The sequence below is a fragment of the Hermetia illucens genome, chromosome 1 (genome assembly GCF_905115235.1).
Source record: "Hermetia illucens chromosome 1, iHerIll2.2.curated.20191125, whole genome shotgun sequence".
NCBI lineage: Eukaryota > Metazoa > Arthropoda > Insecta > Diptera > Stratiomyidae > Hermetia > Hermetia illucens.
In genome coordinates, this window is record NC_051849.1 from 71,795,616 (window position 1) to 71,822,407 (window position 26,792).

Below are 26,792 nucleotides of genomic sequence, written 5' to 3' on the forward strand. Positions count from 1 at the left end.
AAACTACGCCAAAATGAAACCTGTAGTCGCATTAGGTCATGCTGCTCGGCAGGGTACTGACTGTGAATATGAATATCAAAAAAAAACTTTGGAACTACATCCGATGAGTCATCAAATGGGAAGAATGATCACATTCGACATTCTGTCGAGAGAAAAGAGTCCGCTGTACAATGTAGAAGTTGGTCAAAGGTAGCGAGGAGGCAGTCTTCTGAGCAACACAAAATGGTTAGAGGAGAACCTCCAAGCGGTAGCACTGGGAAGCGCAGTATTCGCATCGACTTGCCAGTCTTGAATGTAGGAGGCGAATGCTTTGAGGACTACGAAAGCTATCAGGCCCAAATCTGCAAAGGACTCATCTAAAGTGGCTCTTGTCACGAAGCCTCGCCGAAGATTATGTGGTACCATGGGAACTGTGGTGGTCCTCAGACAGCATGTGTCTTAGAAAATCCCGGGGTGTTCTCGGACCCGTTATTTGCCGTTAGCTTCTTTCTTGGAGTTTCATGGTGGTTGTGGTTGTACCCATATCTCGGATAGGGCTCCTAATCAGGTCATGTGGATTATGGTTACAAGGCAGGTACGTTATACCCCCAAAATCTTCATGGACAATGTAGGACATATATGGAGGCACATAGAATACAGAAATGCTTAAAGGACGAAGTCACATGCTTCTTGGCAACGCAAATGGGACAAGTCTTCCAAGAGACGATGAACCACAGATACATGAGAAAATTAACGTCCATATTACCGAATTCCTCACAAAGCACGGTGTTTGTTACAGGCATCGCTTTAGGCTAGATGATTCGCCGTGAATGTGGTACTTCACTCTGCAAGATTCGCCATGGAGAGAGGGAATCTGAACCAGGCCGTGAGAGTATGGTTGGGGAGTTGTTGAGGCGGCCTGGAACTGGAGTGACCGGAGGTGATTTTTATTGAGTTCGAACTCCCATGGAAGCTTTTGCGTACATATTAAAACGGAAATAATCAGATGCGTGTATATGTATGTGCGCAATGTTTAATTTGGATGCATGTATACTTTAGTGTATGTAAATGTCGTACTTATGTCTAGAATATTCATACTCATATTTCGAATGTTAACCTATGTACAAACGGGAAAAATGAGCAAGAAAAGTTTCTCGAGTTTGTGACCACTCTACCACACCAGACAGACTGGCAGATTTTTTTTTGGAAATTTAGATATTTTCTCATTCATTAGTCCATCAGTCATTGCGTTTACACCATCAATCTGAGTAATCCCAGATTAAATAATTGTCAATTTCATTCAGAAGCTAGATATATTGTATAAATCTAAAGTATCGGAATCCGACCTTTCTAAACTTTCGATGTCTCTGGAATATCTTTACCAAATATGAATATATGTACATATAATTTTATGGTTATTTACTTAATCAGCGCAGCATTCACGTGCCTTCGAAGTACGTCGGTATGTATGTTACATATGTATATATGTATTAAAGACAGATGCTATTCCCCCGCCTCTTTGCAAAAACTAAAACAGGTACTTCATTGAATTTCAAAGAAGTAATAAACAAACAGCTTTTGAAAAAACTACTAATTGGATGGAGCTAATCGAAAATTCAGCATCAGCCATTAATCAAAGATGTTCAAATCTAATTGCTAACACTATATGCGAAGCTGAGAATTACTATCTTTCCACCCCACAATATAAGATATGGTGTTACACATTCTGGTCCAAATGGGATGTATAATATGTGGGACTGGCTTACGACCATTCTTAGGCCTAACACACAAACAAAAAGTGAAGAATTGATGCCGGATAGTCATTAAACCACGAAAAATTGAATAGGTACGAGTAGGGGTGTTGAATGTGTCAAATATCGAAGCTGATTTTTAACACTTCTATCAAAATTGCCATAAACTAACGTGCATTATGTCAATTGATCTATTTGTCTTTATAGCTTAAGCAATTATTTACTCAAATGAGTTTGTAAAACGCTTAAAATCCAATGCTATTGAAAAGCGAACTGTTAGTTGCATTCATATCAATCTATTCCACTCCGATACTTTTAAATTTCCCTCAGTTCGACTCCTTGGCTACGATCATACCTAAAGCCGAAAATGTACATAGGCCTATGGGATCAAAGTATCTGAAAATTTCGACCCATCATCGGAGTATCTGAAGCATTTTGAGTCGCACACGCACAAAAGGGACACACAAAAAATCTAGGTTCAAATTCGAGGTGTATCGTTTTGAAAATCGAGTGGCCTGTCTTCGGGTCGAAGAATCAGTTTTTGGTTGTTTGTTGACGAGTGAAGAAAAGTCGCTGCGATATTAGATTGAGCTCAGAAACGGTTCTTCGAAAATCTAAGAACCTACAAAAAAAATCCAATTTAACAAGTGATTGACGTGCACGCGGTATCTTTAATTGAGTTGGTGAAGATGCCGTCGTCATCCGCTAGTAAGACTTTCGCAGAAACCGCGGGCGATAATCATGGTCGAACTCTAATCGAGGTTTTTGAGAATGGTACATTGATGGGCGCTGTTTTACCTGAGCCATCGCAAACTATGAGCGAGTCGACCAACGCGAGTTCCGTGATTACATTGACTAGTGAAATGCTAAATCTAAATATGTTCCGGACGGATTCAAATAGTGCAATAGTGAATTGTAGCAATAATACCTCATTGTCCTCTGGGGAAACTTGTGGTGCATTAGTGATTGACCCGCCAAGTAATATGAGTTCAATTAGTGGCATGTTAAGTCAAGCGGAATACCTTAATTCGAGTGATACCTGTTCGTCGACCCTTGAGTCGAATGTGCGGCGTAATCTGAAACGATCTTCGTCGCGGAGGAAATTAAAAAAATGCCGACCTACCGAGATTTTTGTAAACCCATTTCCGCCCCCTTATGCAACCATCTACGTGGATGCTGGAAGTGGGGATTCAAGTGGTCAGCAAAATGTAACGACTATGACGGGGGCAACCATTGTACCGGCAACGGCAGGATTTCAGAATCCTATAGGATCCTTTGCTAGTGGCCACTTGACTGTGCAAGTTCCTATGATTCGCAGGTAAATTTTATTGTCTTAGGATTCTAGGAAACTAGGCCGTGTGTATATAATAAATTTGTGTACAAATGTGTAATGACTTTTATATTTTAGAGTTCTTCTCCTCTCTTTTAAACTTAACTATTTTGCTTTGATGAACTGAAAATGAATTTGATAAAGAAACCCCCACTAGGTTCAGTGTTACATTTTCGTTGGTAACCAGGCCAGAATTCCATTAAGTAATTATACAAGCGCCTAGCACATTGTCAAATTGGTCCCTCCTGAGGGCAAAGTCGAAAACAACAAAGGAATTCTTAGCTGTTGAATATCTGGGTCAATTTTAGCGAATCAAATTGATTAAAATACAGTTACTGGGTATGGAATAAATACGTTTAAATTTATTTATGTCTCCAGTACATGTGGCCTAGGTTAGTTGGTATGGACTTTTAGCAATAAAAACCTCAGGAATTCACTTCCTTCGATTAGCTTTCAGTTATTCAAATATTATGTATGACTTCCCCACAAGCAGACATTAAATGTTTGTAGGACAGTCATTCAGTCTGACATAGGAACATCAATTTATTTTAAATTGTTTAGTAATCAAGTGATATCTTTTTGAGTTTTGGTTTTGATAACGAATTACATTAGTGGCTAAAGCCAAGGTTTATTTCGAATGCAAAATAAAACGTCTGTAAAGGAATAAAACTGCAACTCTTCTAACCACAAAAATTTTTTATTTAATTAATGCTGGTGGATGCTGCTTGTAGGACTTACTTTGCGATCAGCAAAAAGTAAGCATTAGAGCGGTGTGCGAAATATCACCTTAAGACATCATATTACTTTTTAAAAAAAGTTATATTAAAAATATATATCACAAACATCACCTGTCATTACTCTAACCGTACATATTGTGCTATATAGGTTTTGCAAGTCAAATTCAGAATTTTCAAACTAATTTTAAAAATTTTCACATTAACTTCAAACTTTTACAAGTCAATTTCAGAGTTTTCCACTTCAAATTCAGACTTTTCCATTTGAAGGAAGAAATGTTTCAATATTTCACTATACTACCTACGTTTTACTTCTGGATGAAGATGGACCTGGGATTCTTCGAAAAAAATCTGGACTGCCCATCAATTTTCTGGCATTGTTTGCTTTAATGAACCGGTCTAAGAATATAATAGTTATAGTACACATAGCTACAGAACAATTTAAACTTCTTAATGCTTGGGAAGTCCTCCTGTATGTCAGTGGACATTAATGGGGTACTACAGGAAACGGCGGAATTAATTGTCCTCACAAGTATTTATATAATACATGATGAGAAAAATAGCAGATTGAGGGAATTATATTTTTCTCCAGGGAGATTACCATGGTGCATTTAAACAAATAATGATGGAAAATTAAGGAGCTGATCAGATTATTTTAAAGGAACCCTATACCAATTTGAAATAGAAATTGATTTGGGAAAATCTGAAGTTAGTTAGTTGGGAAATTTTCGAAATTCGTTTAGAAAATTCTGAATTGGTTTAGAAAATTCTAAATTAAATTTGCCAAATCTATCTTATCAGCATCAAATATTAACACTCGCCTCAGCCGATACAGTGGAATACGATAATTTGTAGATCGATTATTCATATTTCCAGCTGATTTGTACAAATTTGCCCGTCACTATACATAATTTTCTTTATTTTGAACTCCAGATAATTGGTAATCCCGATATTTAATACAAAAACGTCAGTCCCTTGACGATACGAATTATGAGGATTCTACTGTATTTAAAAATGTTACTTGTCACTGGGGTAATTTGCCCTGCATTTATTATATCCATAGCGTAATGTGTACACAGCGTCAAGTGAGTATCAATGAAGAATGGATGAAGCTTTCATACAAAAGAAAAAAAAAGCAAAAGATCCTCTACAAGATATTAGATAGTGCAATATTTTTACATGCAGAGTACGTGGAATCATGATTGTTGCGAATAAGAATTACTATGGATGTTATCTTTGGCATAATTAAAAGTTCTACAAAGCCCAAAATCGAAATCATTTGAGAAAAAATATTCCCGACCGATAGTTGATGTCAACAATTGCCTCGCCCCCTTGAAATTGATAATATTACGTATACCAATGCCGTAAACACATTAGTCAGCACTTGATATTCATTACCAACATTGCAAAATAGTTACTTAAAGCAAAGAATCCGCATCCCCACATTAACATGCACCTGAAATCATTTTCTAGCCCAAATCCAGCGCGAAGCCAGCCCAATGCCTGCAAAAAGAACCAGCAATCATAACAATATATCTGCAAGTGATACTCGGTGTAGGCATCGACTCGGCACTGGATAATTGTCGCCGCGACTCGTACCACGAGGAAAGGCAATGTTTTGTAAAGTGTTATTATATTACAACACATTACCCATCACAAAAGTAATATCACCGTCACTTTGGTAATGCGGTGATGTTGCAATGTTTGGCAATGTTTTTATCGCGCTTGCTGATGTGGGCATTATAACTGGATGAATCTTGTACCCTCCCACGTGCAAACACACTTATGAGCCATCGCGATCGATATCTGTCAACCTGCTTCATCTCACGATTTTCTAAGAAGTTTGCGCTACCTCTACTGTACTACTCGCATTTTCCTAATGTTGGATGAATCGTAGGAACAACGCCCGTTGGGTTTGGAGACCGGTCCCCGTTAATCCGCGAGAAAACGCAGTACTGTCATGATGCTATTCAGGGAATGTTACGTACATTCAGAACTCGTAACTCAATTGATGATTGCAAAGTGGTCAGTCTGATTAGATTTTCGTTGTCGGTCAGTCAAAATCTCAGTATGTATGCCCTGCGCTCGAACAGTGTATCACCAAAGCCGAGGCAGGGAAAGTTGCAGAAATCTACAAACGCTTCCATTTTTATTACGTCCATTACATTGTCATTACATGTTCGAAATAGGTTGTCGTCAGAACCCATCTTTGTATTCTGCTCAGCCCCTAGTAAACTGCGGATGTATCCCTCTCTACTATACTGGAAATCTCCGTTGTAGCAAAGCACTGCATCATTGCAATACTCCTTCAGAAGTAGAATATTGCAGTTAAAATCTTATTTGGAAGAAATTTTATTCCTTTATTTAATTAGTTATGAATCCATATTTCAGGTACCAGTTTTGTCCTTTTACAGCACATAGTCATCTTTATTGAGTCTGCCTTCAGCTATTTATCTATGTATTCTTATTTTTTAACTATAGGTGATATTCTAATTAGATAAAAAAGAGAACTGAAGAAATTGGGGGTTAGGCAAGACTTGTGCTGTACCTTTATCTTCTATGTTGGGTATCTGTCAGGTGATTTTTGCCAGATGTCTCATTTGCCATATCTCTGATCAGTTTCGATTGAATATTATTGTATTGAATTGTATTTGTTTACTCTATTTTCTTCTGGTGCACGTAACATTGCCAGGCTGCCTTGTACATTTAGTGTTATGTTGTCAATTGTGATGCTTTAGCCCTGCTCTATCGTATGCCATGCTTCCATCAACTTCAGAGATGTGCTCTTCCTTTTATTATATAGCGGGAACGGCCAGGCAAGCCTGCCCCAGCGTACTAAAACTAATATTTAAGTTTTTGCTACATAACTCTTCTCACAGTTAGAACATGTTACTTCATTTATTTCCCCGGAGCCGTGTTTCAATTCTCGGTCTTTGGGTGATCCTTACCTGATTTTGATTTGTCGTATCCTACCAGGTGGCACTATGTCGGTTTACAATCCTTTCGTCAGTCTTTTGAGTTTTGACGAAACCACTGAGTGCGCGAACCAAGAAGATTAAATACAGGAGGAGCAAATTCCTTGTGTTTGTTTCTCCAATCCATATGGCCGCACACCAACGCATTGAATCACATACACGGCATTAGACCTAATGCGGGGAATTTTTCTCAAATATGCGCAATGTTTTTTCCTTATCATATAATTTTCAACAATGCGCCGGGAGTTGAATATCCTGTGTTTAGTCTCCTTGGCGCGACCCTTATTCTTCTCCTCATTGCTGACGGGGAATGTCAGAGCCAGTGCTTCTTCGTGTTTCGCTTTTTTCTTCATGAGGCTTTCAATGACTGAGCCGTTCTTAATTTTCCTTTATATAGCTTTCTGCACCGGAGGGTATTTCATTTCATGTGGGCGGAGGTGGTTCCAACATCTCAGAATGATTCGTTGTGTGTGGGTTCAGTTCTCCATAAATGTCAAAGAGAATTTCTTTTCCTCCTCTTGTAATTTTCCAATCTAGAAATGGAAGTTGTGCAATGTCTCCAATTTCCACCGTAAATGCCAATGTGTCTTGTTCAGAACTTCCAGCATGTCGGCCACTACTTCTTTATGAACAATGGTGAAAATATCATTTACATACCTTGTTCAGATTTTAGGAAGTAGGCCTATGGATTGTAGATAATTCTATGGTGTGTGTTATTACTACCATTAAACAATCTAACCCGCTTGCTGAAAGACTCAAAACCGGTGTTGCTTTATTATACCAACAAAAGGAAAAAAATATTCACCGAAAAGCATAGAAAGACCAATCTCGGACTGGTTCGGATGGATAAAGCAGCGACTACTGGGAGGTTAAAATATTACGCAGCGTCTTAATGTCGTCCATAAGTCAAATTACAACATCTAATGCCCCATTGAGTTTTTACGTCGCAGGAATATGGTCATAAAATCGACATAAATCTCGTTAAGAAAAGCAAGCAAAATTAAAAAAATAACGAACGTAAAGGAACGAATCACATGAAAAAAGGAATCAACCAACCTATGAGACCATCGTGTCCTACCACGTAAATTTAAGGGTAAAGATTCGACGAGAAGTGGTCAAAGGGTAGTATTGGTCCGAGACGAAAACGTGGAACCGCCTGCTGAACCAACACCAGCAGTTCTACTACCAAACCCAATTTCCACGTCCACGTGGTGACCGCTGGTAGTGTTTCGTTGGCGAAAAGCTGTAGACGAAGAAGGATGAAAGCGGGTTTCCCGCTCCTAAAAACGTTTATATAATCGCAAACACCACACGAGTGCGAATTATATTGAATTGAAATTCGTCGTATGTTCAAATCTAAACTAGGCCGAAGTAATTTTTTTTTTCGTTTAAAATGCAGGGAGTTTAGGAGTACGCATCCATTTGATGACAGATCTGAAACTTGGGAACCAACTTACTTATTCTCTTGTAATCCACGAACCTCGCTTTTTTGGGCTAAACACCCAAGCTTTTTTAAAAGACACTGCATCAGTGGCCAGAATATTGGCAAGTTGGATGCACCGCACATTTTACAAACCATTTTCGAAGTTTAACTTCAGAAGATAATACGACAAATTCAGCGAACCAACTCGCAAATGTCATATGACTACTTTTCAATAACGAGTGACAGATTTTGTGCAAATGTCGTGGCCAGTGTCCACACTCTCCGGTGGTCGGAACAAGAAGAAAAAGAGAGAGTATCGAAACGGCTTCATGCCAGGCTGCGAGTTATGTCGGAGACAGTTCAGTGCGTTGGCGGAGGTGTTCTCACCGCCGGCAATGCAGTCATGGGTTCTTGCCTCCGCTTTGCCCGTGATCCTGCCAATAGTTTTAGCGTGCGAACCTGATGCTTTTTTGCAGTATCCCTCGGTTCGGCGAAGGCCTTTATTCGACAGGGAGACCCATTTGGGCCCGCTCCGAGCGTCGAGTTTGAGGGAGTGCTCTCATTGCTCCAGGACTTTAAAGAAGCCCTCATATGGTAGGTGCAGCGGCCTCCGGGGAGCGTCCACCCTAGGCAAAGATTGTGAACACGCCGGATCGTTGCGAACCATTAAGGCGGCCTTTAGCATCTAGCGCCACTATAACAGCATCCCATGAAACTACGAATGGTATATAGTGATCCTATGGCGTTTGAAACTCATAAGTTTGCGTAACTCCGAGAAAAATTACGGCTGGTACACCAATGTGCGGGATCCATTCTTGACAGAGGGCCTCGGCATATGATTGTGCCGTAATGTCAGTCAGAGCTATTGCGTCTGGCCATTGCGTAAACCTGTCGATTGTGAGGCACTATTGTTTCCGTGCGAATCTCGCAAAGGGTCAGTTATGTCGGCGCGAAAAATGTGAAGGCGCTTGGTCAACCGCTTACATCATTTCTTACGTGCTTGTTGATCTTACACTTTTGACACGCAATGCACTGTCTGGCCCAAGAGTTTACTTCCTTGTTCATGGACGGCCAGATGTATTTCCCGGTGACTAGTCGGTTCGTCGTGCTGATGCCTGGGTGCAAGATTGTGTACAAGATGGAATACCTACTTGTGAAAATCGGCCGAAATAAATGGCCTAGGTCCCTTGTCTAAGGTCTCGAAGAAGTGTGAGCCGAAGATAGGAAACTCCTTGAACTTGTGTTTGGAATTTGCCCTCAGGCTCAGAAGCATTGCGTCGTCTTTTTGCCCTTCGACGATTGTCGTGTAATCAATCGCGGTGGGGGTTGTGACCTCCGAGATTCGTGGCAAAGCGTCCGCAACTACGTTGTCTTTTCCAGATACGTGTTGGATGTCGGAAGTAAATTGGCAGATTAAACACAGTTGCTAAAGCTGACGGGGAGATGCTCAAGGGAGAAGTGGAAGTAATTAACAGAGAGGTACACGGCGTGTAGCTCATCATCATAGGTACTGTAGCGATTTTGAGTTGGGTTCAGTTGTTTCGAAAAGGATTTCAACAGTTGCAGTGGTTTGGTGAAGAGCGGCCCCTGTTGCTGTGTATGAGGCATCGACGAACACGGCTAGGGGTGCATCTGGCCGAGGAAATGTCAGGATTGTCGCATCAATTAGCTGTTGTTGGACAGTTTCAAATGCCTGCACGGCTTCAGTAGACCACGCAACTTCACGGAAGTCTTTTGTTTTTGGCCCAGGCAAGTAAACGTTGAGAATCGCTCGGTGGTGAGCAGTCTTGGACAGTAAACGGCGACCTCTATACCGGGGTTGGCAGGAGAAAGCTTTTGATCGCTTCAATCTTGATCTGGTTGGATTTCTCCTGAGTTAATTATGTGGCCGAGAAATTTCACCTGCTTCTGTAGGAATTTTCATTTTTCAACGTTTGAATGAGTTCAACTTCAAGCAGTCGTTGAAAAATACACTCGAGAGGGTCCAAATCTTCAGATTCGGAAGAAGAGGCAACCAAAACATAATCTATGTAGACGAAACAGAAGTTTAAGTTCCGTAGGACAGAGTGGACGAATCTCTAAAATGCTTGCGCAGCGTTGCTCAGGCCATCCTGGTGAACTCGAAGAAACCGAAAGGTGTACAAATAGCCGTTTTCGGTATGCCTTCGAGAGCAGCTGGGGTTTGGGGATACCCCTTGTCTAGATCCAAGGTCGTGCAAACACAGCAGCTTATCAGTGAATGTGCAAAATCATAAATGAGTGGAATAGGTAATTCAGACGCCTGTACTCTCCGCAAGGCCTCCATTCGCTGTTTGGATTAGGAACTATATGGAGAGAAGATGACTAACAGCTATTGAAGGTCTACAAATATCCTCTTTCATGAAATAATCGAACTCTTTCTTGGCAATAGCTAACAGTAGTGTTGATGTGGTGCTTCACATCTTGCTTAACTGCCTGGGAGAAACTTCTTTCATTAGTGATATTTCGATCGGTGATGCCCTCGGGAGCAATGGATAGAGTGTGATTTGTGCAGGTCGAAATTTTTCCTGATTACATTGAAGAGGTTGTGGGGAGTTCATGGCAGTAAGTTACAAGTTTTGCTGTGTTTGGACAGTATTAAAGTATTTGGATGCAGTACAGGGGGAACAGATACCTCTGATTAATTTGCCAAGTGGCAAGAATACCAGCCGCGAAACGACGATGATATGTACTTAGTGCCAAAGTAATTGGTGCACTGAGGTAAATTACTCCATCGCGATCCAAATAATAAACTTCGCCACTTCTCTTGGTTGTATACTTTGCGTCTCATAACAAAGCTGAGGTCGAGCAATTTGTCGAAATTATTGACTAATGCAGCACGTTCTCTGACTGAATTTGGATAAAACAGAGTTTTATCACTGCCAGTGGCACTCATCTACTCCGAAGTGATTCATTTAAGTATTTCGGATAAATGCTATCACCCAACGGTGAACCGCACTATGAAATTACGTCATTTGTCGGTGCAACTTGGATGAAGTGGCGCTTTTTGTGGTTGTCTCTCTGTCTTGTGGGTGTCACAAATATAGAATCCATCGCAATCTCGTTCTCCCTGTCTCCCTCTATATTTCTCTATAAAGGAAAGAAAACTGTTGGGCTAGATAGTGGAATATTATAACATGATATGATCACATTTGAAATGAGGTAGTCCGCTGTCGAAAGGGAGCGTGGAAAAATTGCAAGAGTCCTAACGAAGGCATCTTCCACAGTGCACTACGGAACAAACTCTAGCTATTAGGCAACCCAGGATGAGTATGTATTCAGGCTCCAAGTAACTAAGTAAAATAACCAATTCGCCGTTGTGGCCTTAGCCTTACTGATTATGTTATGCTAAAAGTCTTCCTTGCCTCCTCCAGCCTGAGATGGGAGCTGAATTATGCAGAGTGGTCCTTGATTGTTCGCTTAAAGTTTGTAGAAACTATATGATAATATGTGTAACTATATAACTATACATGCATCACTGCAAGATTTATGAAGTAATGTAGTCTCAATTACAAAATAATTATCAGTATTTACCAATTACTAGTAAGCATAAACCTCTGCTTCTTTATGATATACTGAAGAGGGTATTTACATAAGTGTCCTTTCCGCAACATATGCGGTCTATTCAAGGAACTACAGGATGAAATTTTTGGAATAAGTTTGTGATCTCTATACCCAGACTAATTCATCTAAGCCTAAATAGCTGACATTCCATTGCCTCCAAATAGCATATCACTCAGAAACAATTATCCATCTACCGCCGAGTACCACAATTTATCATATTTGTTTGTGTCTTCCTAAATTATTTTATTTGAAATTATGTGCACACGTTGTTAGTTCTCAAATAACGATGAACCATTCATCGTCAGATAAACTGTTTAAATAAATTCCAAATATGCATCCTTAATGCGGATGAAATTTATCTCAAAATCTCTATTTGTAAACGAAATCTCCAATTTCCTTATCACATTTATAACGATTCCTTTTAAAACGACGTCGGGCATAGTTCAAATTTCCAAAGTTTGAACAGCAAATATGTTTGTAAATATGGTTTCCTCTAAAACTGGAAAATCTACGTACCTACATTCGGACAAAAATACATTTGGAATCCTCAATTCGGTCCCGTCACCATCGCTATTGAAATCGAAACGGCAGCTGCAAAATTCGAACAAGAAACATAATAGATGCATCGAAATCTTTTTCTGGCATCTCCTAAAATCCAATCTTACATATGTGAGCACAAGAAGTAGAAAATATCTGGATCTTTTCTATTTCACCTTTTGTGCTACCTAAGAATTATTGTCCGAGAATAGATGAGAAGAAAGAAAAAGATAATGTTGCGTGGATTACAAAAAAACTAATGATTTTTCTGGCCCATAAAGGCAAGAGGAAAAAACTTACTTCAGATACTTTTTTTACTAAATCGGTTTCTGTAGTACACTTACCTCCTTGGGTATTGTAACAGTCAATAATTTATTTGACGTGTAAAGGGATAAAAAAATGGATTCCTACACCTATACTTACCTGCCAGGTTCTTCCTCTTGGTTTTCGTAGGTAATTTGGGATATGGCTGCCATCTGAATTAGATATTGGAAGAAAATTGATCCTTTTTTGTGGCACGGTCAGAGCAGCATATGGCGCTGATATAATGGCAAATTGCAAGTGGACAATATGTTGGATTTATAGGGATGGTGGTGTTGCTCCTTCGTTGGAAAATCGTAAAATGTGTTTTATTTTTCCTTGCAATTGTATCATAAATAATTGTACCTTGGGAAGTTTCCACATATGTCCGATTTTCTAGTCAAAAGTGTCTAGATTTCAATTTAAATTGACAATCCATGTGGCGTACAGATGTCCAAAACTGAGTAGGTAGGGAAAGGTGTTGTGTGACTATTCTCCTTACAAATGTTTTTTAACTTTATAATTATCAATATTAGAAATAAAACACAGAAACCGACTATTTATTGGTATTAAAAAAAAACTAACCAAATCATTAAGTGCGTATGTCCAAAGGAATAATATCTCCTGCACTGTAAAGGTACTTCTTCATAATATCTATTTTTAAAGCTAGAGTTAATTTTTTTATGCAGAATATTATAGATTTCAAGAAATGTGGTCAGATTTCATACATAATCTTTTCTCGTATCCAATTGACTACTCGAAAATTAGTGAGTCTCTTCATAAGTAGCCTCTCAATTTTTGGCAATTATAGATATACACCATTTAGTGGAACACAGATATACAGAGGTTCATTATGTATTGTATAAATGCCAATGCTGCTTAAGCAGATCCTGGACTTCTTTGAGCTAGTTCGCTTTTTCTATAGCCCATTCCTGGAAAGGAGTACCCTCTGAATTGGACCGTTTGTATACACCCTGCAAATATGAAAGTCCATCCCAAGTTCCAAATTACCACACTTAAAACTCATATTTGTCCATTGTGGCACACGTGTCTGATGATATTTCATGAGTCAAAGGTAATCCGATACGCCTACGTAGGAAATCATGCACATATGGAAACAGACGTGGAGGGTGAAATCTTGGTTCGAGGACGCAATATATGATCTGGTGTGTCGGTCACAAGTCAATTAAAGGACCAACTTGAGTGTCACTTGACGGAGATCGAATAACTTCCTCAAGACTTTGCGTTCAGCCAAGAAAAATAATCCTGAAGAGGCGACGACTAAATAAAGTGTGTGATGTGTCGAATGGTGTATGAGGGAAGTCATATGTTCCAGGGATATAATGTCAAATGAACAGATGGAAAATGCAATGTGTGCGGTCCCATTTAAATGGCGGAAAATAAATATGCCACAATGTAAACAGTTTGAATATGATGAAAGTATAGATGAAAAAATATCCTTTGTCAGAAGGAGGAGAATGCATTTCGTTTCAATAATTTCTATTAGTTAAAGGGACTGACAATTAATAATTTTAATTTCGAATCTAACGATTTAAGAAATTTTGAGAATTTTCTAAGGTTTTTTGTAATAGTCTGCCTAGCTATTGTACTACAGAATCCATCGTAGATATACAGATTATGTTTTAGACGCGGAGAATTTGACAGCACTATTTTCTGTGACAGCAGATTTGACAGTTCTTGGCTGTTTTACCCTTATTATGACTTGGCAGTTCATTGTGAATAAAATCATCTCGAAGCAGTATTTATCTCATTTTGTTCATATCGCGAAATTTAGGGGGCGTTACGTTCATTTTATGGTGTTCATAATGGTCCTTGAGAGCAATTAATTCGACAAATTCTGGATCGTTTTTGCAATAGCTTTACTCTGACCGATAATAGGCGTCTCGTGAAATTTTGTACAGTGCGCAGACAATAAGCGATTGATCGTATACAGCGTATTGTTGATGATGATCGAAATGTGCCGATTCTGCATCGTATCAACAATTAAATTTGTGGTCATCCACTTTATGGATAGTTTGGCGTAAAGATCTTCTGTTACATCTTTTGAACATTCAACTCGTTCACGATCACGTTCGCGTCGTATATATTGCAAATGATCCGAAGACAACTTTGTTATTGATCCACAATATCATTTGAAAATTTTCTTCAGTGGTGAAGCACATTTAAGTTTAAATGGTTACGTCAATAAAAATAATTGCCGTATTTGTAGCCCCCAAGTTCAATATCGACCGCTTGTAAGATCCAACCGCCGCTCGACGTTGGGAGAACTATCTTGCTAATCGGACGGCGGATACACTGAGTGGCACGCCTGAGAATATCGGTGAGCATTAGGCTTCTATCAAAAATTCTCTTTTCTCGTAAGGTCTGTCTGACTGCGGAATCATGGAAGCAGATTGATAAACGCAAAGGGTTCTATTGGCCGCTGCGAGAGATGCGAGCGCAACTTCGATACCGGGCGAAATCCCTAGAAGTTCAGCGTAGTGTATGCCGTGACAAAAGAGAATTTGTATTGCATTCAGAGAAACGGAAGATGCCGCGGAATGAAATTATTTCAGAAGTGTGTACCGGACCACGAAAAAGGTTGCATGCGGTCGGAAGTCTTTCAATGGTTCTGTGAAGGACGTCAACGGTTGATTTCTCATCCATGACAACGAGCAACTGAAGAGGTGGAAAGAGCACTTCAGCACGGTTTTTAACCGTGTCACATCCAGTGAAGTTCATTCTTCTGTCTATGAAATGGCTAGTCATCGTAGTATGCGGATAGAGACCATTTCTCCAAGCGGCAGTGAAATCATTTCGGCCATCAATGCACTCAAACTGCGTAAAGCGGTTGGCCTTGACGATCTTTCCCCAGAGGTGCATACCGTTGCACTTGCAGTTCTTCTGCTTCCACTCGTCTGAAAATCTTGGCACTCCGAGACCTTCCGCAGAGAGTGGAAGAAAGGATAAGATAATAACTAAAATAATCCTGGAAGTCATCAAAGAACATCTTCAGAGCCTTCGTTTCGGATCCTCCTGCACTGACCACATTAACATCCTATGGATTATTTCAAAACAACACCTGCTCAATCGATTTCGAGAAAGCCTTCCATAACGTGTCAGAGGCGACATATGATGGCTCAAAATATCACGTCGATTTTGAGGTTCAAAGCGAAGTCCGTTGCATCCTGTCACCGATATTATTTCTTCTTGTTATCAGTGGCGTTCCTTATGCTGTCTTATTCGGAGGGCTTGGAGGAGTTCAATGCACTATGATATCTTTCCTGAAATACTTCAACTACACTGACATCTGTTTTCTCTCTCACCGGATTTAGAAAGAGAGGCAGGTAAAGTTCGACTGGGCATAAACACCAACAAAACCAAGGTCGTCTTCCTATCTGCATTAATAGCCTGAGCGTCAACGGCTTCGATCAATTTGCATATATAGAAAGCGTGGTTTCTGCTTACGGTGTTACCCGACGCATTAAGAGCATTAAATCCGCTTTCACCACCCTGCCTAAAATCTCGAAATGCAGTTATCTCAACACTAAGATCAAGTTGAGACCGTTCTTTGCTAGTATCTTTTCTGTTTTGCTGGCACTCATATGCACTGTTATCCAATGGCGGAAGTGGCAGTGGATAGGTAACACACAAGAAGGGGCGACAATTGCATTGCTGACTATGCGTTGCAGTGGAATTCACTCTCCTAAGATAGCCGACGAGTGTGTCGTCCCAAGGGAAATTGGCGCAGAACAGTAGGGGAGGAAAGGGAGCGTCTCGGAATGTCGCGAATTGAGCTGAAAGGTATGGTTGACACGCTATATCCCACTAAGGGAAGTGAAGTGAGAAAATTTGGTGAAATAAAACAAAAAAGCGGTTTATAAGAGGTGTACCAATTTTTTTTTGTCGATGGGTGTATGAACGCAGACGCGATCTATTCAGGAACAAATCGAACCCATTTTTTGAAAATTAGTTAGTTTTACACAATATTCGTCTTCGTGTTTTCTGTCCGCTCCAAACTACCCCCTCTCCTTTTTCGCACATACGTTTCTCAACTTTTTTCCTGGATAGCTTGTTTTAGAATGACATTTAAACTTTATAACGAATTTGCTTTGATGTGTCATGTCATGATCACCTGACGATCGTCGGCTTGAATCTGAACTGACCACCGTTTTGAAGTCCTTTTGTAGAATTGCGTCTGATTTAGAGTTCCCCGTTTGTTGTCTTGTAGTGAAATATTTTTGTAAATGTTTCCCCAGTTTCTTGCAAAATTTTAAGAAGCATCGTTGCTCCACTCATTTTAATAATCGCTACTAACATTTGAGCAGGCCACTTTGAGCTAACCATATTCCGAATACTAAGCTTGATATCGAAAAGCATATTATTAGATATTTCTTACGCCAGATTTCTACTAGCTCTCTTAAATATCCGCCATACTCTCCTCGCAGGATAACTGTTCTAGTATTGCCCGCTTGTTTGTTCGACTTTAAGTTGCCCATTCTAATATTCACTCACCTTTTTGGTGGTTTTAATCGGTAGTTTATCCAATCAACTTCTCCATACATTGTAATCGAAGCTACATCCGATTTTTAGTTTCTTATAGTTTTCTTTGCATCTTTGCAAACCTCCGGCAGGTGGAGGAATATCTATAGCTTCCGCTGTACACTTACATGTAGGAACTCCTGGTGATTTATTTGAACCAAACCGGTGAAAATATTTCCTAAGTTCAACATGCCCACTTCGGAAGTGTGTCAGATTGAAATTCTTTGAATCTAATTTCGCTGAGTCTACTCGTTTAGTTCTGGTAGTTGGTACCCATTGCTCTTGTCGTCCAACGCGAATGTAGATTAATGCTCAGCTTAAAGTCAATCGTTTTTCCAAGATTTGTAAATTTCTATAAGGATTGCTTTATATATTCACCCCTTTACTTTCAGCATCATTTCCGTTTAATTTACCCACAAATTCGGCCACAGCGGATTAACTAAGCCCTCATAACTGAGAGAAACTATAGCAAAAGACTGAAGACCCCTGTGAATCCTAGGACAGTTGCCACTATCATAAGTATGTAGTCTCTCGCTGACGTTCAGGAAATAGTTTGCTACTTTTGCTGTACATTGCATCAAACTGCAGTATTTAAGTTTTGGGTTGGATTGTGTAACATTTTAACCACATCAATAGTTGGCCAGAGCCTTCGAAAGCCAAGCAGTCAGTTTGACGAATAACCGCTGATGTCGAGTTTTTGTGTATAGTTGGTGTTATATGATCTGTTCTTAGAATGCATAATGTTTTCCTAATTGCCAATTTTGGCAGTTGATCCAAAAGGATCTCTGCATTGTCTCTTACTCTGTTCCCCTAAACTGATTCTAAGTTTACCTTCGGTATCTAGCCTAGGACATTCTTTGAAATTGAATTATATTTCATCCTGTAGGCAATTTCTCTACCACTTTACGACCTCCACGCTCAACGAACGCTTGGGTCTCTGCTTTTGACGGAATGAATAACATGTCATGGAGGCATCGTATTTTGCGTCCATGTGATATCAAGGTGGAAATGGGGTGTATCTATGGTATTCAGCTAAGGAGACGTGAGGAGAGGCGACGACCCTTAGTGCTCAGACCGCAGAAAAATAAGTTTAGAAGAATTTATAATTTACTTATGACTTTTCAAGTTACACAAAATATAATAGTTCACATTCCTTGTGGAGCTGTATTTCGAAGATAATCTACGCAACTTCAGGAACGAGAGAGAATGCATGACCCATCGAAGCATCCGACGATTAATCATAGACAGATTAATTAAATAAAATTCTCTTTCTAAATTATTGGTTCTTGGCTGGAAGTATTCGTCAAGACCTGCTCAAGTAAATATGCGGAGTACTTTTTCCGAAGTGCCAGAATCGTAAAAGCGAACCATAAACTGATATTTATATATTTATATATTAAACAGTAATTTCCAATTGTTTCTGGACTATAGACTCACTTACGCTCTTGTTGGTCTCTCGTACAAAGTTTTGAGTTCGGGAGTAAGTTGCCGTGCTCCTTGAATTCTCAAGTGTATAGCTGCTAAATAGATCTTTTATTGAGAGGCCCTAAACGAAAAGGGTTATCTCCAATATCACCAATAGCGCGGCAACCAGTGCAGATTTTGACCTGGCATAATCGAAAATTTCACACGCTTCGGTCTCGCATCAAATTTAGGCCATTACTACCAACAATTCCTTGACGACCTGACATATAAAGATACCAAATTTTGTGGGTGGAAAAAGAAGACGAGGCAGACCCTAGCTAAGATGGAGCGATGGCGTAGGTCAGAACGCGAGGCAGCTTTTAGGGATATCGAATTGGTGGACCTCGGCTCAAAACCGGGATGTCTGGAGTTTCTTATTAAGGTAGGCCTAGACCGGATACCGGTTGTTGCGCCGTTGATGATGATGATGAAATTTTATTGGAACAGGACAAATTTTTGTGTCTGATGACACTTCCAATTCGAACTATCATTTTGCATCCAGTTCAGTTAATTAGTACATTGGAGTCCTGAGTCTTCATTTCAAAATGGGATCCACTTTGGCGCCAGCTAGTACATTAAACGATTCTCGAGCAAGGAAACAATCTCATTGCAAATATCCGAAATATTTAAAAGTTTTGAGTTATTGGTTCAAGATTTGTATAAGTGAGTGTATTACGGCTCTCTATATCAATAGGAAATACATTTCCCGTATTTCCTATCGATATAAAAAGTCACTAATTTTTAATTTCTTTTCATTCCGGTTTACCTAAACCCGATCTGGGGTACATGCTGACGCAGTGTCTTTAACGTGTACATAACTATTTGTGGTAATTACCTAGTTGAAATAATGCTTTATCTTTATTTTCTTTCTGCTTTCAGATCTCTTCCAGAACCAAATAGAAAAAGGTGCTGTGCAGATTGGTTTACAAGACCATCGCTTCCGTTTGTAATTGGAATTTTAGCATTAGGAGGCGTAGCTTGCACATTGGGCGGGATAGTTCTTGGTTCCACTGGTCTTATAGAACATTCTACACAATATTTAAGTGCGGCACTGTTAATGATAGGTTTGTAAACGCATATTTTTAAAAAATTATCAAATATTTTATCGGGAAAATTTGGTTGCAGGTATTGGTGTATCAATGCTAGTAATTTCCGGTGCAATTTGGAGATTAAGTATTCCCGACGATAGTGAATCCTTCCAATGCTTCCGACCTAGTTTCGACACATGCAGAAATTGTAATAGTCCATACTGTGCAAACCGCTTCCTTACGGGGGCCTACTTCTACCCGGAGTTTCAACATAGACAACCACCACCTTCATACATGACAACACTGCAAGAATATAGGTTTGTATTTTTATGTGTTTGGGTTTGCTTTTGGGAAGATGAAACTATCTAGCATTTTTAATACTCACTTTAGAATGCTAGCTATTAAGAATTACAAGCAATTATTTTGGAGTTATATTACTTGCCTTAATATAGATTCCGCCTTATTATCGGAGTACAGTTAATCAAAAATGAATAAAGCGCTTGCTCAAATGTTGATATGAAACAAGATTGAGATTCTAACGAACTAGCCTTCCACTCCTCTTCAGAGCTCCTCCGTATAATCTTCATTTGTTTCCATTTTTTTTATTATTTAACAAGATGCTACATGCGACCTAATTAAATATACCATGATTGGGATTTTTTTATAATCTCACTTTTAAGGTGAAAAGAATCTTTCATTTGAAATCTGTAAAATCGATCCGTGGTACTGTTTCACCTTAATTTTGCATTGTGGGCCACTTTGTCTCGGATAGAGTCAACGTACTACTGAGGGGTCGCCTCTTCGATCTGAGTACTCGGAAAAAGAGCCTTGACCTTAAAGCTCATCAAAGTCAAGTGTTTCTCGAGTTCCCTTGTCAACTGAAGGCTGTGGGCGAATTCGCTTGAGTTCTTCATCGATTTTAAAATTGGGATTCCATCCTTAACCATTTGGCTATTTGATGCCTTGGTGACATTTCCACGGAAATGAATGTTCATTAACGTCCGATGGACTTTCTTTTTCTGTCGAAACTTTCGATCACGTTTTACAGGAAAGTATAATATCGAAGTCTGCCATCAATCAGGCTAACAAATGAAACGATACAAGCAGCACTTATCAAAATTGATATTATTTCTTACATAAAATGAAATATAAAGTGAATCAAATTGACGATGGTAGAAATTTTAATGGTGGATAGCAGAAATGGTTTGAGGAAAATTGTTCCATGGAATAGTCAATCTATCTTTTACCTTTACAGAGTTATAGCGTTTTCCGTGAATAGTGTCAAAAATTTGACACAAATTTTGACTCCTTGGATCATTTAATTCCAAATTTAATACCATTTTCCGAAACTGTATAAAATTTCTCATAAATAGATTTCAATTGCAAAGGTCGCTTTGAAGATATAACTGTTCAAACTTTGAAGAAAATTCAAAATCAATTTTTCATCCGATGATGATCCCGTCCAAAGGCAATATCACTCAAATAGAAATTTTTCTTAAAGTTAACAATTTAAACACATGTTTGCAAGGAACCTAATCTCTCAATTTATTTGTCACCTTACTTCATATAAGACGCAAATACAGCAGTGCTGACTCCGTGTATAACAAAATATCTCAACTTTGTAGGAAATGGAGGAATCGGCCACAAAATCAAGGCTGCGCTGTTTTTTTTTATCGTAGACCTGATCTGGATGTAGTCGTTGTCTCGGACGGCCTTTTGGTCGCTTACCATCGACTTCGATGTTCAGACCAATCTTGGAGAGTGAATCCTCCTTAGCGCAAATTACATGACCATACCATCAGAGACGTTTCTCTCGAGATGCTCCTCACAAACCCGGCTTGACTCACGGTTATTTGAACGATTTCGCGAATATGGTTGCCAAGAATGCATTCCAAAATCTTCATTGTATGGGGCAGCAACTGGATTATACTGTGGAGAAAGCTAATGGGCATTATTTCATGGAGTTACCGTTGACCAACAACGTGAGCTGAAGACTGAGGGGGCTTATAAAAATCTGCCCTTTTCTGCTACTTTCAACCTGCTAAAATAGAATGTAAATCGTCACGGATGGCGGGAAGAGACAGTATCAGTGGCAAAACGCGGCGGCCTCCGTTTTCGTCTCCAAATTCGTGTGGGATTTTATCTAGTTGCTTTGCGAGATGATTGCCGGTTTATGAATGAAGCAGCAACTTTCCTTTATAGGGTATTAGTAATGGATCTATTGCTGATCTCGATGTAGTTCACCTGATTCAACTTTCAATCATATTGGAAATATTCCATGCATTCCGCTTCCTCCTTACAGGGAGGACACGTATTATTTCGTATGATTCCTGTCCTGAACAAATACGTAGCTGTTGAGTTATGATTATTGCGTCCCCCAAAATCTCGGCTTGTGATCCGTTTTTCAACATGATAAACATTGTACTATGTTTGTTTGATTCTGACAGGAAAAGATTGGTATGTCTAGCAGAACTCAGCTTTTGAAAGTGGGATCAGTTAATGCTACTGACACTCCAATTGCTGGTTCCGGTCCCGACATAGGGGAAATTGAACCCGATTTTGCTAAAACATATGAAATTTCATTTCTCTCTACATCACAGTGACTGCGTTGATAGACATGTTGGTTTTCATTTAGCGGATGGGACCTCAGTGCCTTCCGCGAATGTAACGCTCAGCCAGTCTCTGCAGACATTTCCACGAGAAGATTATTAAGCTGATTTGTCTGAAGTTCTTCGGGTTTGAATAGTCATTTTTCCAAGGCTTCGATATGAAGATTACCTTAACCTTCTATCAAAAGGTGGTAGAAAGATATTGCTAAGAGGTAGCGTTAGGTGCCTTATAACATTCTTTAGCATCGCTGGATAAATTCCATCCATCTAAGGCACTTGAAAGTGTTAAAAGGATAGAATAACAACCCTCGCTTTTAATTGGGAACCACCAGCAGCAAGTCCCCTTGCAACATTTTTCATTCATTCTTATTGTTTTCACAAGCACGACTCGAGTAGTCATCTGGTTCATTTCTTGAGTTTTTCAGTTTTCAGTTCACCATAGAATCGTTTTAAAGCGTTTGCCTCGAATAATAGAACAAGTATGTGAAGTGAAGTATTATACAAATTATTAGGTCAATTATATCAAGATAGCGATGATTTCAAAGCATTGTACATAAAGAATTGGCATCTTTTGATGGATCTCAGAGATATTTGATTCCGAAACGGAGTTTGTCAAGGTTGTATTTTGTTACCGGTATTATTTCATTTATTCATTATAACATTCTCAAGCTGTCAGTGGAGCATATTATCTTGCCTTAGACACCTCGGCCCCTCTGATGACTCTGGATCTTGCTAAGTGGGTCTATTGTTCTTGTGCACAGCATCGAAACTGATAATCAATTTCTACATCTAAGGAGCGAGGTTTCTGTCAAGCGTGGCTTTCGTTGTCTTGTCTAAAATTTGGAAATGCAATCATCTCAACACCAAGATCCAGGTGTGACTGTTCTTCGGTAGTATTATTCTGTTCTGCTAGATGGGAGTAACATATGGAAAGTGACCACTACTCCTGCTCGAAAGTTTTCGCCAACAGTTGTATGCGTCCCTATTTGAATAATGGACGTTTACGCACTAAATCCCCATCGAGGGGTGAACGTCAACCATGTATTCTGTTCTTTAGGATTGCATTTGCTACTTCCTCATCAAACATGTTCAGCGATTACATCTCAATTTGTTAAGAACCGTGTCCACTGAAATGAAGAATCATACTACAAATATAATAACTTTTCTCTTTCTATTAACCTAAGACGTTGGCACATTTAACTCACCAGAGCTGCATCGAACATACTTTTTATCAGGACAAAAGCTTTCGATCTTGAGGATCTTTCACCATAGAAGATCCTAACCCCCTTAGCTGATCCAATCCTATAGATATGTAATATAAGATCGAATTCATGGCTGGTACAAGACCAGAAGGATAGTTTTCCAGCCTTGATATAATTAGAAGAAAGGATATAGTTTCGTTAAGCTAATTTCACTAACCTTCATGTTTTTAGACATAATTGAAGTCTAGTATCAACTGAAAGACCGCCGCTAACTGAAGAGTCTGCTTATCTTTGGTTTGGCTGGGGTTACCAAGTTCCGCATCCTTTTGTTCTACTTCTCTGGATATGTTCATGTTCTCATTGCAAAGTGGCTACGCCTTCTTTAGCAGTACCTTTCGTTGCCGTTGGCTGGGAGGCTCCCCAGGTTCCAGTCCATATGGGCCAGTTATCATATGTTGATATTAGACCAGCCGCGCCTGCATTATCAGCTTTCCTTTCGGCAACTTTTTTCAGGTAGAGGCGAAGGAAAGTTATGATAGGCAAAATTCAGCCTTTAGTCGCTTCTCCCTTATGGCTGAAGTTTTTTTTCTGCCGGGTCTTTCTCCATTATATCATATATCTCTCGTTGGTGACACTGCACAATTTTGATCAACTAGCAACGAATCTCACAGTCAACATGCTTGCAAGTAATTGTCAGCATTGATCCGAGAAGGGATTCATGACTGCTACCATTTGCCTATTCCAGAGTAACAATAGCGAGAAGAGGAGGGTCCTCCTGAGTTCTACCGTCTCATGTCGCTTGAGCGCAGAATGTCTCACTCAAGTTGGAAAAAACGAGCGTTCTGGGGATCCAATTCTTTTGTCGAGAATCGTTTGCACATCCCAGAAGTCAATAATGAACCGTTTTGGATAGCTAAAGATTCTAGCTGTGAGAGCAGTCCCAGCAATAGATTTTTTTTGTGTATACTGAATGTGTATAACTGAAAGGGGTCAAGGGGCTGCTAGGCTTTGAAGTATTACTATTAGTATTATCTTGTGGCTAAGAGATATTGCAGAGGAGAGACATTACATTACTAGAAGCGAAGTAGGGAAACTTACTTAATAAATTGTTTGCCAAACATGATGGCAACTAGTGACTTAATTTTGGGATAAACTTCTCCAGCTTGTCGAGTTTAGTGCCATTATTCGATTTAGGTTAAAACTAGTTAAACACCAATACTAAATAAGCTCCTCCATTAAATCAAACATAAATGAAATAAGCTATGAACGAAAATAACAGTTCCTTGCATTTTCTTAGGTAGCGTACATACCTCGTGCAATATAACCCCGAAGTATCCAGAAGTGGACACTAGTCGGATGCTCGTTAGCTTTATAGCAATACTCTTCTCCTTTAAATAAGCCTTTTCACATTGAACAATACTCCACTCCATTAGCACTTCTTAATCCCGCCGTGAGGAAGTTCTTGAGCTTTTAGTAAAGGATAATTCAAGATTGTCTGGAAAATTTCGGCGTGCTTCTTCGCACAATACCTCCGTTGTACTCACAGCTTGTCAGAAGCTATCATTGCCACTTTTTTTATAACAGGTTTTATGAATAAAATAATTTTCACATTAGTGTCTTTTAAATATTTTCAGATTATTGGTACCTGAACAATCAAATGAAAACAACAGCGACAACCAAAGAGTCCAAACCCCTCCCCCATCCTACAGATCATACAGTACAAATACCTTAAGGTAAAACTGTTCTCCTTGCACGATGGATAGAGAGAATAACTTTGTTTTCTTCATTTTTTAGTGCATCTGTCCAAGACCTTAATCAATCTAGAACTTCAACAGAAAATGTTACGAACGAATTACAAGCAAGTGAAAAAGAAGCCACTGGCACCTAACGAACAATTAGTTTTACGTACATTATTATATTTTTATTAGTTAAATCTATGTTTAATATTATTTTCAATGTTTTTACACAAAATCTTGAAATATAAGAAAATTTGGATATTGAAATATAAACAGAAAGTAAAACGGAAGTGATAATGTAATCCGGTTAAATGATAAACTCTTCGAATGAAACCAACTCTAAGAAAGCAAGATTAAGTTGATTTACTTTGATTCTGAATATTCACCGAGAATTATCCTTTATTATATTCTCTACGGCTCAACGCGCAAAGTGTCCTTTCTTAGATTCAACTTTGCTCCAAAAAAGAAGTTAGCAATACATCGCGACGAAATCTCACTCCAACACGCAAACGCCGATAAAGCACCTGAAATGACACTTTGAAAAGAAAATCAGATTAAATGATGTTTACAGCCGAAAATTATCCCCATTCGCTGTTTCATTAGGGATGCCTCCCTTCGCTCCACGGCTGCAAGGCAAACGCCCTATTCGTTTTAATTTTATATTCCGCTATGCTAAACACAAAATCCTGGAGCAAGACGGTTTTCACCTTAACGGTCTAGTTGCTCCTGCCAATTCTATACCATTACGTTTGCCGGCAAACAGTTGAGGCTAATTTAATTTAAATTTCATTTTATCGCAATGATTTTCTTCATTTCGTTTTCGACTGGATCCAGGACTAAGGTTGCTCGGCGACACTATGGGTCTCCTTGTCGTTCTTATCTGTTTAACTTGAATTTTCATCTTCAAACACTCTGAGAAAAATACAAATGGTAGCGAAGAAAATCTCAATTAAATGGGAAAACAAATTTGAAGGACCAAGAAAAAGGGTAGGCGGTAATTGGTGCAAATGGAAAGTGTGTGCGGGGAGGGTTTGATAGAGATTATGCTTGTGATATCAGATTTAGCTGAAGGCGGCGCTAAAAGCAGCAGCAGCAGGATATGAATGCTTCAAGTGGCTGATGCAGGCATTTCTATTGTATCTGTCTTCTCTATTTGATGAGATTTTAATTGGCTTCATTGTTTAGTATTCTGGGAAGTAATGTTCAGGAATAATTAAACACAACAATTGGAGAAAATGCTATCTTGTTGCCTCCATATGGTTAGCAATAGAAGGAATACTTTCAAACTGTTCTGAAATGGAAATGATATAAATTCAATTAATTATCGAAACACTCATCGTGCTTGACATTATGCAAATGGTTGGAAGGTATGATCATACTCTTCTAGAGAGAAAAGTTTAAGATATAGTTACTAACGTTTAGAATTTTGCTTCCGAAGGCATGGTATACCCTCGATGCTGTCAAAACCATGTCCTTGGAAGGCAGTTTTAAATCATGAAAACAAGTTGGAAACCGGAAGCTCCGTGCTTCAGGTATAACCTTTCATACCTGAATGTTGTTGATTTTTTAGGTAAGGATATTTGGGTACAGGATGGTTTTA

The 26,792-nt window shown here is 39.3% G+C and overlaps 1 protein-coding gene across 1 annotated transcript; it reads left to right on the forward strand.

The window, feature by feature from the left end:
• The first annotated feature begins 1,912 nt into the window (after positions 1–1,912).
• LOC119652706 lies at positions 1,913–25,344 on the forward strand. Its single transcript, XM_038057027.1, has 5 exons — positions 1,913–3,048; positions 19,497–19,681; positions 19,743–19,962; positions 25,091–25,189; positions 25,251–25,344. The coding sequence occupies exons 1-5, from the start codon at positions 2,420–2,422 to the stop codon at positions 25,342–25,344; spliced, it is 1,227 nt and encodes a 408-aa protein (XP_037912955.1). The 5' UTR covers positions 1,913–2,419.
• The last annotated feature ends 1,448 nt before the right edge of the window (positions 25,345–26,792 follow it).

Coding starts and splice junctions, on each gene's coding strand:
- LOC119652706 (XM_038057027.1), top strand. CDS start 2,420: ATGCCGTCGTCATCCGCTAGTAAGACTTTCGCAGAAACCGCGGGCGAT. Junction 3,049..19,496: donor CAAGTTCCTATGATTCGCAG/GTAAATTTTATT, acceptor TTCTGCTTTCAG/ATCTCTTCCAGAACCAAATA. Junction 19,963..25,090: donor ACAACACTGCAAGAATATAG/GTTTGTATTTTT, acceptor AAATATTTTCAG/ATTATTGGTACCTGAACAAT.